General features: G+C 50.7%; 1 protein-coding gene across 1 annotated transcript in view; it reads left to right on the top strand.

Annotated features, from left to right (window-relative positions):
- UCK2 (uridine-cytidine kinase 2) overlaps nt 1-14,973 on the top strand; it is an 80,088-nt gene that overhangs the window by 56,395 nt on the left and 8,720 nt on the right. The window contains exons 2-4 of the mRNA XM_043567823.1: nt 5,495-5,654; nt 6,444-6,540; nt 10,130-10,272. Of these exons, the coding sequence (XP_043423758.1) occupies nt 5,495-5,654; nt 6,444-6,540; nt 10,130-10,272 (400 nt within the window). The remainder of the gene's footprint in view (nt 1-5,494; nt 5,655-6,443; nt 6,541-10,129; nt 10,273-14,973) is intronic.

Here is a 14,973-nt window from a genome sequence, read left to right as displayed (position 1 = left end):
AAAACCTAGGGTTGTGAGTAACTTGTTCTGTGAGTGTTCTGCAAGTCAAGCAAACATTTCTTTTTACTAAATTTTTTTTTCTTAACATTTATTTATTTTTGAGACAGAGACAGAGCATGAATGGGGGAGGAGCAGAGAGAGAGGGAGACACAGAATCGGAACCAGGCTCCAGGCTCTGGGCCATCAGCCCAGAGCCCGACGCGGGGCTCGAACTCACAGACCGTGAGATCGTGACCTGAGCTGAAGTCGGACGCTTAACCGACTGAGCCACCCAGGTGCCCCTCAAGCAAACATTTCTAATAATCTTTTTACAATGTTTTTTCATTCATTGAGAGAGAGAGAGAGAGAGAGAGAGAGAGCGAGAGCAAACAGGGGAGGGGCAGAGAGAGAATCCCAAGCAGTCTCCACATTGTCCGTGCACAGCCCCATGTAGGGCTCGAACTCCGGGACTGTGAGATCGTGACACGAGCCGAAATCAAGAGTCCGACGCTTCACTGACTGAGCCACACCGGCGTCTCGACATTTCTCATCAGTTTTAATCTGATGAACAAGCGACGTCTTGCGGTAGGAGTAGTGCACGATGCCGAATGCCACGTGATCCCCACTGAGCCAAGGGTTCTTGAAATTCGCTTTGATAATTACCAGTGCTTTGGATTACAAGCATGTTTCCAGATGAATTACACTCGCAAACCAAGGTTTTACTGTCCTAGGAAAATCTAGATTGACCTAGAGGCAAGTGTTTCTGTGCTGGTGCATGCAGTGGTGTTGAGGATTTCTGCCTTGGGACTTCTGACTACCTTTTAGGTTGAGGGGAAGAAAAGAACCAGGACTGTGGGCAAGTCTTCTCGCCAGCTTTCCATGTCCGTGAAGGATGGCACTTGTGACTTACAGAGGTGATTGTGATGGAGCACTGGGCCTAGGATGTGACTTAAATAAACCAGTTATAGGCAGTGGTGGTGGCATATTTGTAGCAAGCAGGGTCGCCAAACAGGTCCGTGAAAGAGCATGGAGCCTACGACATGTAGCTGTGCACCAAAACAGCCATATTTTATCCTTGCTGAGAAGTCGTTGTAAACACTGGCTTTCCAGAGGTGCCCATTAACCTGATTTGATTGGGGTTACATCCATTTGTTCTAGGTTGTACCTGGGTGAAGGGAAATGACTGTTTACCTGTAAAATTAGGCAATGTAACTTCTTTATATATACTTTTTTTGGTAGAAGAGAGATTACTCTCTGTATTTTAAAAAACATGTAGTGGGTTTTAACTATAAATAAAAAATACCATGGTTTGAATCACCAGATATGTTAAATATAGCTGGTCCCATGAATCCCTCTTTTCATTTTTGTCCTTTGGACTTGCAAAAGTAATTCTATCTACTAATAAAAGGTGTAGGTGTAGGTTTTACCACCCCCCCCCCCCTGCCCGGGCCCCCCTTAGCCTTAGGATGTAAGAACCAGATGGAACGGGGCGCCTGGGTGGCGCAGTCCGTTAAGCGTCCGACTTCAGCCAGGTCACGATCTCGCGGTCCGGGAGTTCGAGCCCCACGTCAGGCTCTGGGCTGATGGCTCAGAGCCTGGAGCCTGTTTCCAATTCTGTGTCTCCCTCTGTCTCTGCCCCTCCCCCGTTCATGCTCTGTCTCTCTCTGTCCCAAAAATAAATAAACGTTGAAAAAAAAAATTAAAAAAAAAAATAAAAAAAGAACCAGATGGAAGTTAGGGAAAGGAAATTATGGGCTCATACCTGTGTAAAAACATATAGTTTATAATTGTTTAGAGCCTTTGATTCTCATGATGTTTTCATTTTTGAATCTAGCTTAAGTCATGTGCAAGTTTTACCTTTCTATGATTTTTTCTTTTTGCCGACATAGCTCCTGTTCCACAAATCCTATTTTAAATGCTTTTCCATTAATGTGCAGAGTTGTCAGAAAAGTAAAGTAGTTCTCAAATAATTAAGAATGATCAAAATATTGTTCTCTCAAAGATCCTTATGTTTTTTTAATTTTTAAAAAATATTTATTTTGGAGAGAGAGAGAGACAGAGCACAAGCAGGGGAGGGGTGGAGAGAGAGGGAGACACTGAATGTGAAGCAGGCTCCAGGGTCTGAGCCGTCAGCACAGAGCCCGACACGGGGCTCGAACCCACAAACTGCGAGATCATGACCTGAGCTGAAGTCAGAGGCTTAACCGACTGAGCCACCCAGGCGCCCCTAAAGATCCTTATTTGGTTGTGTGTTACAATTTGTCCAACAGGAAATATTGTGCAAAACAGTTTCACGTGGATTGACTAGGGCAACAGGAATGGCCGGTTCTCCTTATGCTTGTACGAATCAAATGCACAGCTTGTGAGAAATGTAACTTTTTATAGTTTCCTGTTTTACCTTGTTAAAGCCAGTTGGTAAAACAGGTTCATTAGTGAAGCTCCCAAGACCGAACCCAAGAAATCTTTATGCCACTATTTTCCACCTCTTGTAATTAGGTCAGCCAACTCCAGAAGGGGGCGTGGCTATGGCTTGCAGGCTTTTTTGGTAATGTAGACATTCTTATTTTTATTTTAATTTTTTAATGTTTATTTTTGAGAGAAAGAGAGAGACAGGGTGTGAACAGAGGAGGGGCAGAGAGAGAGGGAGACACAGAATCCGGAGCAGGCTCCTGGCTCTGAGCTGTCAGCACAGAGCCCGACGTGGGGCTGGAACCCACCAGCCGTGAGATCAGGACCTGAACCGAAGTCGGACGCTCAACCGACTGAGCCACCCAGGCGCCCCGACATTCTTACCTTTAAATTAATCTCTGTATAAAATGGGAAAAAAAGAAATGAGCTCTTTGGTAAATACTGTCCTTTACTGCCTCATTCTTTGGAAAGTGCTTGTTCTTACGCTTTTCTCTTTATGAAGTGTGTATATTATTGGAGGGGAAAAGGTAGATATTAGGTTCTATACCCAATTCCAATCCCATTGTGTGTGGGGGAGGGGCTTCCCCACATCAATAAGCAATTCTGGGACACCAGCAGGGTATCTGAGAATTCACCTCAATAAGTCTTTTTAAAATTTTTTAAAATGTTTATTTTAAGAGAGAGAGAGAGAGTTTGGGAGCAGGGGAGGGGCAGAGAGCGGGACATAGAGAATCCCAAGCAGGTTCAGCACTGTCAATGCAGAGCCTGACTTGGGGCTCAAACTCACGAACCGTGAGACCAGGACCTGACCTGAAATTGAGAGTCGGATCTTTAATCAGCCGAGCCCCCCCCACCCCAGGCGCCCCCTCACCTCAGTAATTCCGACACTGTCTACCTGGAGATAGCATCATGTCCCGCAGGTTAAGGGCTCAGCCCTGCAAGACCGCCCTCCACCCCCTCTGCCCTGACTTCAGGCATCAGTGGGCAGCCCAGGTTGTCCCCTGTGCTCCTGGCTGACTGGCCATGGATCGAAGGTTCCACCGGCCCCCTCCTTGGGTTTGATTAATTTGCTAGAGCAGCTCACAGAACCCAGACATTTTACTTCCAGAGTTACCAGTCTGTTATAAAAGGATGTCACTCAGGAACAGCCAGGTGGCGGAGATGCTTGCACAGGGCGAGGTGTGGAACGAGAGTGCAGCTTCAGTGCTCTCTGAGTGTGCCACTGTCCCCGCACTTGCACGTGTTCACCAAGCAGGAAGCTCACCAAACCCCATCCACTCGGGTTTGTATGGAGTTTCATTACATAGGCATGACTGATTCTGTCCTTGGTGTTGGCCATTGACTGAGCCTCCAGCCCCTCTCCTCTCTGCTCTCCTCTCCCTGGAGGTCAGGGTGGTGGGAGTGAAAGTTCTAACCTGCTAATCACGTGCTTGGTCCCCCTGGCAACCAGCCCCTCTCCTTTGGTGCTTTCCAAAGGCTACCTCATTAACATAACATAGACACTTGTCGCCTGCTGCTCTTCCCTGAGGAAATGCAGGGGTTTTAGGAACTCTTGGCCAGAAATAGGAGGACTAAATCCATGTCTCTTATTACCTGTGACAATGTCACAGGTAGATTTGTGTCTTGCAAGCCACACAACACAAAGCATGTAGGTTTGAGTTCCTTCTGGCTCCCCCATTCTGAGCTGGGATACCCCAGTGTTTTAGGTGTTGGTGATGTTTTGTGTCCCATGTCATTCCAGTCCGTAAGTAGTGGCAAACATCTGTGAAGAAGCCTCCACCGTGAGTGTGAACAAGTCCACGGCAATGCACTAGAGCAAGAGTAACCCACGCAGTGGGCTGAAAGCCGTGACCTTGGCCCTACTGCTAACTGGCCACGTTATCTGGTTGCGGTTTTGATTCTACATGGACGTGCCATCACTTCATGAGGCCCGTTGCGCATCATCAGTGTGCTCTCTTTCCACTTTCTGCTAGTGTATCTATGCCAGGGCACGAGCAGGCATAAATAAATTTGCGTTCGTTTTTATTAGTGGCTTTAGAAAAGACTTTACAGAAGAGGAGGTAGAAATGACTGCCCTCCTCTCTGCTGCTGTCCCTGAAGACACCTGAGAGTAGTAAGCTGTGTTTAGCGTGAGAAATGAGCCCACCGACCCAATCAAAGGAGGGACGTGGAGACTCAGTGAAGCGAGGCTTCAATCATTGTTTTGCAAGAGCAGGTGTCTGATGATGGACAAGCAGTTACAGCAGACAGTTTATCTCCTAGCGTGTAAGTCCCTCCCTTGGTTCCTCATTGGCTGAGTACTACAGAGGCAAGTCCCTCCCCTGGTTCCTCATTGGCTGAGTACTACAGAGGTTACAACTGACCCGGAAGTCCCCTATGCCCACGTAAGGCAAGAAGTTGTCTGATTGTAACAATGTACATTCCCTGTGGTGACCCAGAGACTTTCAGCCCCTCCTCCCTTTGTTCTTTGGCGCATGCTCATTGTATGGCCTGTGAAAATAAGTCCGCAAACAGAGAGGGAAAGAAGAACCAGGGGGGCGCCTGGGTGGCGCAGTCGGTTAAGCGTCCGACTTCAGCCAGGTCACGATCTCGCGGTCCGTGAGTTCGAGCCCCGCGTCGGGCTCTGGGCTGATGGCTCAGAGCCTGGAGCCTGTTTCCGATTCTGTGTCTCCCTCTCTCTCTGCCCCTCCCCCGTTCATGCTCTGTCTCTCTGTCCCAAAAATAAATAAAACGTGGAAAAAAAAAAAAAAAAAGAAGAACCAGGAAGTGAAGTGTCTAAGGGTTGGATACCCATTGTTGGCGGGATTCGTACATATTTCCAATAGGTTGTAAACCTACCGTTAACTACACAGCACAGCTTTTTTTTTTGGTATTTCTGAAAATGAATCATCTCCCTTACTGCTCACATTTAGGAAAGGGAGGAAGAGACTCTGGGACCTCCAAACTTCCCTCTCAGCAGGCTGTCTCTCTCTTTTAACCTTCTAATCCATCATACAAGATGGTAGCCTTTGGAGTTTTCCTTCCAGAAGGCCTTGCTTAGGGCATGTTCATGAGTTAGTGACTCTGCACTCCTCTTTAATCCTTGGTGTTCTGTTCTCTCCTCCAGTCTTCCGTTTGTGCTAAGATTGTGCAGCTCCTGGGACAGAATGAGGTGGACTGTCGCCAGAAGCAGGTGGTTATCCTGAGCCAGGATAGCTTCTACCGTGTCCTCACTTCGGAGCAGAAGGCCAAAGCCTTGAAGGGCCAGTTCAATTTTGATCACCCGGGTGAGTCAGGAGTTGAAGGTGTGTTTGTGTGCTGGTTCACTGAGGGAGTTGTTTAACCTCTTGGAACCTGCTTCCACCTGTAAAAGGGAGGATTACTAAATACCTTGCGGGGTTATGGTGGGGCTCATATTAAAGAAGCCATTTTGAAACACATCACATATTGCATGACTTTGTAAATACTGATTGAATCTGCATCTGAACGAGGGTGACTCCATAGGAGTCTGTTATTTGAGGTTGGCCAGACACAGGCTAGCACAAACACATCTGCCTCCTCTGACCTGAAGCCTGTGTCACACCCTCCTCCCCACCTGCACACACGTGTGCGTGGCATGGTGTGAAACTCACTGGCAGAAAGGACTAAGGAGGGTCCAGGATGTCTGACGGAGTGATTTTTGCCCTGATGGTCCCAGATCAGCACATTGCCCTTTAACTGGTTTGGGTCCTTGTAACCAATGGAATCAAAACCTGTTGCCTCCCCGTGTCGCAAGTATGCTTTCCAGGTTAACTTATGCCAGTGCCCAAGGCAGCAGCTGAACTTGGAGGAGAGTGAGGTCTGAAGCCAAGGGTGGGATAGAAAGGTAGAAGAAAAGCAGGGTCTCAGAACTCACTCATGTGTTCTGTTTTGAGTCACGGAGAGTTTGCCTTCTGCTTTGGGTAGAGATCTGGCTTTTTGGGGTGGGTGCATATGCTCCTCTAGGGTGTGATATACATACATGAACTACATGTGTAAGATTATAGGAGAAATCGTTTTAAAATCGAGAAACATTTTAACAGTTTGGTTTCCTTCAGATGCCTTTGACAATGAACTCATCTTCAAAACACTCAAAGAAATCACTGAAGGGAAAACAGTACAGATTCCCGTGTATGATTTTGTCTCTCATTCCCGGTAAGTGACCTGCTCTGGGCTGGGCGTTGTTCCTTGTAGTTCCCCGAGCATTCCCGTTTGTCCAGAGTTGCAGCCAGGGTCCTCCCCTGTGTGGTACCCACTGCAGCCTGTTAGCATGTGCGTGGGTGGCCACTGCTTGGGGACTTTACCCAGCGCTTCCTGGGACCGTCTGCTCATCACGATTTGCTAACTCTGAAGGGACAAGTTCACGAATTTGGGCTCAGGTGAGGGACTACGTATTTGTCCTGATTCACATCCCTGAGCTGTTGTTCCTGGAATAAGATGTAAAGGGGCTGGGCAGAGGACACAGGAAGAAGAACAAAGGAAACTCTTCTTTCTTCTCTCCTGGTTTACTTTGAGTTGGACCGTGCAGAGAGGTGTGAGGGCGCTGAGGTCACCAGAGATGGGACACTGAACTCTCGGGAGAGCTTCTCAGTCCTGTCCCTTCCGCGGCTCTGTGTTTGTGCTCCTGACTAGGAATGGAGGAGTGTGGCTTGACCTCCGTCCTGTCTTCCTTCCCTCTGCGTGGTCGCAGGGGGCTCCTGGCCAGACCCCCCCCACCCCCCCAAATTCCTTCGAGCCTCCAGGGACTCTGCTCACTCAGGACTTCCCAGGCAGACGCTAAACTTCTGACTGGTATATCAACCGCACGTAGTCGCTCCATATTCTGGGCTACAAATCGCTCAGTAAGTGTTGTTTTCAGCCCTTTGCTGTTTTGAAGGCTTCTCCCACCCGGTTATCATTCCGCCTTCTTCTTGATTCCTTGACTTCGTTCTCTCCAGTGGAATTATTTATTTATTTATTTATTTTTTAACATTTATTCATTTTTGAGAGAGAGAGAGAGAGAGAGAGAGAGCATGAGCAGGGGAGGGACTGAGAGAGACGGAGACGCAGAATCTGAAGCAGGCTCTAGGCTCCGAGCTGTCAGCACAGAGCCTGACGCGGGGCTTGAACCCATGAACCACGAGATCATGACCTGAGCCAAAGTCAGGTGCTTAACTGACTGAGTGCCCCTTGGGTGGAGTTTTTTTTTTTTTTTTTTTAAATGGGAAATTAGATTTCATCTTTTACTACCACATATTTCTATAATTTTGTTTGGTTTAATGTAGTTTATTTTATTTTTAAAAATTTAAGCCCAAGTTCGTTACCATATAGTGCAATAATGATTTCAGGAGTAGAACCCAGTGATTCATCACTTACAGATAACACTTGGTGCTCATCCCAACAAGTGCCCTTCTTAATGCCCCTTCCCCATTTAGCCCATCCCCCACTCAGCACCCCGCCAGCAACCCTTAGTTGGTTCTGTGTATTTAAGAGTCTGTTATGGTTTGTCTCCCTCTCTGTTTTTATATTTTTGCTTCCTTTCCCTTATGTTCTCTGTTTTTTATCTTAAATTCCACATATGAGTGAAAACATTTTTTTTGTCTTTCTCTAATTTCGCTCAACACAATACACTCTAGTTCAATCCATGTTGCTGCAAATGGCAAGATTTCATTCTTTTTGATGGCTGAGTAATATTCCGTTGTATGTATAAATCACATCTGTACATTCATCTGTTGATGGCCAAATGTTTCTATAATTAAAAGCCCATCCTGAGGCGCCTGGTGACTTAGTCCCCAGTTGAGTGTCTGCCTCTTGATTTCGGCTCAGGTCATGATCCTAGGGTCGTGGGATTAAGCCCGGCACCTAGGTCCACACTAAGCGCAGAGCCTGCTTAAGATTCTCTCTCTGCCCGTTCCCCCCATCTTGTGTTTTCTCTCTTTCTCTCTCTCTCTCTCTCTCAAAAAAACCAAAACAAAACAAAAATCTAGAGTTCTATCACTGTTCTAAGAGAATATCTTCTGACCTTACTCACCTGGTCCTTTATTGCTGTCATTTACACCCTACATTCTGCCACTTTGGCATTGTTCTAACAGTGCCTGCCTTGGAAATTAGACAGGAACCCAAGGGTCTAAGCTAAGAAGGAATCGAGGAGTGTTTATGGGAGGGAAGTTCAGTGCATCCTCTTGGGTTGGTAGCTGCTGGCTTCCCTGTGTTTGCACAGATAAACCTCTTGTCCTTTCTCTTTTATATAAAGTTTATTGATTTTGAGAGAGACGGAGATGATGTGAATGGGGGAGGGGCAGAGGAAGATGGAGATTCCCAAGCAGGCTCCACACCGCCAGTGCAGAGCACGATGCGGGGCTCGAACCCTTGAAACTGTGAGGTCATGACCTGAGCTGAAACCAAGAGCTGGACGCTTAACCGACTGAGCCACCCAGGCGCCCCTATTGGCTTTTTTTGGTTTTGTTTTTAGTTTTATTTATTTATTTATTTTGAGAGAGAGCGTGCGAGCCAGTGAGCATGAGCGGAGGAGGGGCAGAGAGAGAGGGAGAGAGAGAATCCCCAGCAGGCTTCGCACAGTCAGCATGGAGCCCGTCTCGGGGCTCGATCTCACCAACTGTGAGGTCATGACCTGAGCCGAAACCAAGAGCCAGACGCTTAACGGACTGAGCCACCCAGGCGCCCCGATGGACGTATTGTCTTAAGGAACTTAAAAAATAATGCTTTATTCGGTTTTATTCACCGATGCCCGCGTGAGGAGTAAACCTTGCGGTGGTAATCAGGACTTCCCTTTCAGTGACTTTGGAGCAAGAGGCAGTAGGTGACAGTGCAGCGAAGGGTGGTTAGGACAGAGTCAGATGGTAAGAATGCTCTGAAAATGCAGGCAAGGTGCAACTCAGCCCACAGCCTCCCTTTAGCGCATTTGGCAACAGAACCCGCCCCGCCCTCCTTGCTTTTGAAAAGCCCGCTATTTGCTAATATCTGCCTTGGGCTACCCAGCCCTGTGGGGTAGGTGGTGATGCAGGACCCCTGCATCAGTGATGAGGGGGAGGGAGCAGCGCCCTGCAGCCCTGGACCCCACAGGCCCTGACCCACGGCCACGGCCACAGCCACGGCCACGGCCACACCATGCCACGCCACGCCACGCCACGGCGCTTCTGCTAGCTGTAGGGGCCGACTCCACAGAGCTCGGGAGTCTTTCCTTCCCTGGAGATGCTTCCTCCCCTCTCTTCTCTTTACAACTTCCTTTCGCCTCCCTCCCTGCCGGCCCTTCCTCTCCTCTCCAGTTGCCTCAGGACAGTGGGGAAGGGGTAGGGTTGTTGGGAGAAAACTGTGAGGTTCTGTTTGTGAAAGCTCCGGGTTAGGTTCCATAAATGGGTTAGGTTCCATAAATGCCCGTGCACGAGAGCATTCCCCCAGACGCCTCCGGAGAAAAGAAGAATTCGCATCTGCTTCTGTCTGTCTCTGTTGTGCGTTCAACAAACAGCAGGCTGTTTATTCCAAGGAGAGGGATGACGGGCTTCGGTTTCTGCTTTATGGCCGGAGCCCAGAAGAACTGGTCAAAGGGGACCTTTGCCCCGGTGCTGCTGGCCCTTTGGTGGGTCTTCAGTGGTGGTCCGAGGGCTCTGCCAGGCTGTGTTAGCTCTACCCCCTTTCGGTCCTGCTGGGGTCCTGCTGTAGGACCCCAGACTCCCAGACAGATGCTGTTCCTGCCCCGTCGCCCACCCTGCCCGGTTCGGCCCGTCATGCGCTCTGTGTTTTGCAGGAAGGAGGAGACGGTCACTGTCTACCCCGCAGACGTGGTGCTCTTTGAAGGGATCCTGGCCTTCTACTCCCAGGAGGTACGAGACCTGTTCCAGATGAAGCTTTTCGTGGACACAGATGCCGACACGCGGCTCTCCCGCAGAGGTGCGTTCTAGAAAGCCCCCAGTGGCCGCGTGGGTGGCCCAGCCCAGCCGAGTCCGGTCAGCTCCAGGGCATCCTGCTGCCCAAACATTTGGTGACCTCTGAGAAGGGATTAGTCACTGTTTCGGATAACGGAAGGCTCGTGAGGTCACGGAGGTGAAACGAGAGGCTGGTTTCGCTGGAAAAAGGTTTGGTTAAATGCCCGGTTCTTACTGGTTTTCCCACAGGCATCGCAATCTACACCGGAGCTAACTGTAGGAGGTGTAGGTGCAGGAGTGCCCTGTGCCTGTGGCACCAGGCTGCTTCTCTAGCCCTTGATTTTCCAGAAAGCTCTGTGGAGGTTTTGTCATTCTGTCTGGCCGGCTGTGGAGCAAAGTCGGTCGGTCAGTTCCTCTGCAGGGCTATTTGGGAGTGTGCCTGTGCGAGTCCCCATGCCGGGGGGTCCCAAGGACACAGAACTGCCCTTCGGTGGAGAGGAGAGCCCTTGCCTCCACCAGAGGGATTGGGAAGCTTCATGCAGGGTGTGGTAGAGTGATCACGAGACAACCCAAGAAGTCACATGGTGCAAATATAGACACACGGGGCTCGTGCATTCATTTCTAGAGACACTAGAAATTGCTTGATGCGGATTGTGGGGACTGTGGCTTCTGATTTGCTTCCCGGCAGAGGAGGGGGAGGTACCAAGGGGTTTTGAGCAGGGGTGGGGAGGGGGGGGCTGGGGGGGCTTTGGGAGGGGTGAGAAGGTACCAGCAGAGTTAGGAAAGGACACCCCCCATGGGGGCGGCGGGTGGGGGCGAGGAAGGCTTCGAGTCCGCATCGTGTGGAAGAGGAACATGACGTAGGAAGTGACAAGGTGGCTGGCTCCTAGTCACAGAGCAAATCCTGGGCACTTTGGAGTTTTGTAAGCTCCAACCCAGAGCCTTCTGACCTCAGAGCCTGTGACATTTTCTCTTCTCGGTTCACAAAACCAACTTGGAGTTTATCTCCATCGGTCCTCTCACGGCAAGAACTATAAGTGAAACCAGCCGAATCCAGGGAAATGAGTTTTGCCCTCCCAAGTAGTAGTGTCTACACTCTACTAAGTGAGTTGTTGTTACACTTCCACTCCCAGGTGGGGTGGGGGAGGGGTAGAACTCCATGATGGATAAAAGGAGACTAGGAGGCCCGTATTCTAGCCCCATAGCCTCCAGCTACCTTTGTGACTTTGGTGGCCCTTGTGACTCCTGTAACCTCCCAGGCTTGGGTTTCTTTATGAGGGAGGCAAGCCTGTTTTTTGGGTCAGGACTCTGGCCAGGTAAGAAGTTCCGTGGTCTTTTTTAGTAGATAATCGAGGCCTGAGGCTGACGGTCCATCACACAGCTGTCCCAGGGCCTGGTTTATCACCTCAGTCCCCAAAGCCAGGCCTTGCCTTGGGTGACCTGCTGGATGTCCCCATCAGTCTGCCAAATCAGGGAAGCAGTATGATGCTCCAGGGGAAGAAATTGGAATCAGAGGAACTGGACTTAAATCCTGATCTCACCATTTCGTAGACGTGTGACCTCGGGCAGGTTACGCATTAACTTCTTTGTCCCGCATAAATCGGAATCACCCCAGTGGTCGATCATGTCAAGATCAGGACCCCTGGGTTGTGATGATCAGAGGTAACGTGGGTAGAATGCCGGTGGCGCATTAGTTGGTAACAATTGCTGGGTTAGATCGGAAGTCCGCTTTGATAGATGGGGTAGGTGTTCTGTTTTCCTGAGTTTTCCCGGCGGGACTAGTCGGAACCTGTGAGCGGTCACATTCTCACGAGCTGGGATGCGAGGCTGATACCATCATTTGGGGGCTGAAGTTATGCTTGAGGGAGCAGGATGTGTGAGGTGTGGCACAGGGGATGAGGACCAAGATTTGGGAATAGAGAATTCAGCGCCCTTGGAAATCAGACGACCTTGGCCTTTAATTCAAACAGATCATCATGGCGCCGATGACACAGAAAATTCTCCCTTGGTCTCTGGTGCTGGGATCCTTCTGTGACAGTGAGGATGGTGGCCTCCTGTGGGGTTTCTCTGGGTCGGTTCAATGACCCCTGCAGGGAGGCTTCCACTTTCTCTCCTATGCCTTCCATCTTCTCAGGTCACCCGCTGGAGAGTTATTCTCCTGGTGGACTTTCAGGGCCTTTCCACATGCTGTTTCTACAAACTCTGTCCACATAGGACCAAAACCATGCCTGGCATGTGCTTTGGGGGATGGGAGGGTGTGGGGTAAGGGAGAGGGTGGGTTAGTCAGGAGCAGCTGCTGGGCATAAGAACATTCCTGGAGACTTGAGTTGGTGCCGCAGTTTCACCCTTCTGTGTGTCATACTTTCTGGGCCGGTGACCCTTATGATCAAAGTTGACCTTCCCGTGGGAGGGGGGATTTGCCTTTGGTCCACGCAGCCTTGGAAAGACCTCCCTCCATCCCATGGGAACCCCTTGTACTTTGGGGAATTGGCTTCTTCCAGCCTTCACCTTCCCTCTGTGTGTGTTATTGACTCCCACCCACCCTTGAACTCGGGGACAGGGAAGAACTGAGGCAGGGGTCCAAGGTCCCCTGACACCTACTCTCTCTCCTGCCATAATTCTCTATGTCCGGTTCCCATAGCATCAGGGCTCTGGTGGACGGTCAGTCTCTTCTATTGCTAGAGTAACACATCTCCTCAACTAATTAAAACAAAATTTTTTTTTAATGTTTATTTTTGAGAGAGACAGAGCACAAGCAGGGGAGGGGCAGAGAGAGAGGAAGTCACAGAATGCGAAGCAGGCTCCGGGCTCTGAGCTGTCGGCACAGGGCCCAATGTGGGGCCTGAACCCATGAACCGTGAGATCATGACCTGAGCCGAAGTCGGACGCTCAGCCAAATGAGCCACCCAGGTGCCCCTTGACTAATTTTTAAAGTGAATTGGCTTAACCACCAAGGAATTGTATTTATCCTGGGGCCTTCTGAATTTCGTTCTTGGCTTTGGCTGACAAGAAGGAGCACTTTGGAAAGGCTGCCGTGGAAGCCCCAGGCGGGGAAGGTGGGCGGACGTGTAGTGAGTTTCCTGCTCTTTACCCCCCTCCTCTGAAAGGGTCTTTCCTGGCCAAGCGAATGTGCCGAGGTCAGAGCGATCATCAAGGAGCTGGTTTGGAGTCCCTGCAGTTTCCGGTCTGTGCCAAGACCTTGTTGTGACTCAGTGCTTGGCTTGGCCCCGTTTCCTGACTTCGCCCGAGGAGCAGGGCAGTTCCGCGCAGTGTTGTCTGGGCTCAGGGAGGGGTCTCGGGCTGTTGAAGGCGATAACGCGGTGGAAGCTTCTCCGAGAGCGGAGGTGGGTGATGCCTTTTGAATTTGCACATTCCCCATGTCTGGGCAACATCCTCACCCATTTCCTGTTTCCTTTTCCAGGGCAGAAACTGTAGGAGGGCTCCTCTCCGTCTTCCCTGTTGCTCCCTTCTCCGCTGTGTCTTCCCACGTGTACCTCTCCCTGTGTTCCTAAGTGATGACTTTGAGAAAGTCTCTGCGTATCACTGTCTCTGTTTTCCAGTTCAGGAAAATGAGGTGCAGAAAGGTTGAATAACTTGTCTAAGGTCACAGAGAGGTAAGAGTGGGGTCAGGATTCAAGTGTAGGGCAGTTTTGCCTGCATTGCTCTAGATGGTGGACGGGGAGGCAGCTCTGGGCCGCAGAGCTGGCTCCCCGTGACTCTCCTGCTCCATCCGCTTTCTCCCTGGCCCTCACTCGGTGACGCTGCGGGTGAAGCTCTGTGGTCTGCCGGTTACAAGGGAGCTGCAGGCCGGGGCCCAGGGCCGTGGCACAGCTACGGGAGAGCCCGTGTGCCCGTGTGTGCACGTTTGGGGGGGAGGTGGGGCAGGACAGCGGTTCCCAGGCTGCTTAAAGCCGTCAGCACTTGTGTGACGCTTTGCATGGGAAACAAACCCACATCGGGCTTTTGCAGGGCTTTCAAGTAAAAGCTGCCCAAGTGCGGGCGTGTGTTTGTTTTTTCCCCAGCTCTGATAACCCTTTGCTCCGGCTTCCTTTATTCTTTGTACTTTACCTGGAGACGTGAAGAATTGGAGGCCACGCCGCCTGTGTGTTTTGGCCGAGGGGAGATCGTTAGCTGGCGTGCCAGGGCTCTCGAGGCCTGTGGGGGTGAGCCACGTGGCCGCCCTTGGGCCTTCTTCGTGGCCGAGCTGCCGGGCCCCGAGTCAAAATTCCCCGGGAGCACCACTTCCTGGCTGGGGAGTCCCGGGGGGGCAGTGGGCGACCAGGAGGGGCTCTGAGGCAAGTGGTGACGCATTAGCGGCCAACCAGCCATCTTGTGACCAGGGCTCAGGCGGGAAAACGTCCTTGTAAGTTGCGGAGCTGGTGGAAAGGTCAAGTGGTGGTTGCGGTATCACGTGACTCTCTGGAGCGTGGTCTTCGAGACCGTGTTCTAGCCATCTAATCTCACGGACGTCATGCCAGCCCGAATCCTAACCACGACCGCCCTTGCCCAGTGCGTGCCTGTGTGCGGGGTGCGCGGAAGCACAGAATTATCTGGAGACGTGGCTTTCCAGAAGGTCACTCACAAGTGTTCCCTGGTTTGTTTGCAGTGAGTTTCATCCCTTGCTGTGTCTGTAACTTGAGAAATAGTTGAGTCGAGGGGCCTCTGCAGATGGTTGTTGATGGTAGGACCCCGCCTTGGGGTGGGGGTGGAAGATGGAGGAACTGGG

This window comes from Prionailurus bengalensis, chromosome E4 (assembly GCF_016509475.1).
Source record: "Prionailurus bengalensis isolate Pbe53 chromosome E4, Fcat_Pben_1.1_paternal_pri, whole genome shotgun sequence".
Taxonomy (NCBI): domain Eukaryota; kingdom Metazoa; phylum Chordata; class Mammalia; order Carnivora; family Felidae; genus Prionailurus; species Prionailurus bengalensis.
This window is presented reverse-complemented; position numbering and strand designations above follow the sequence as displayed.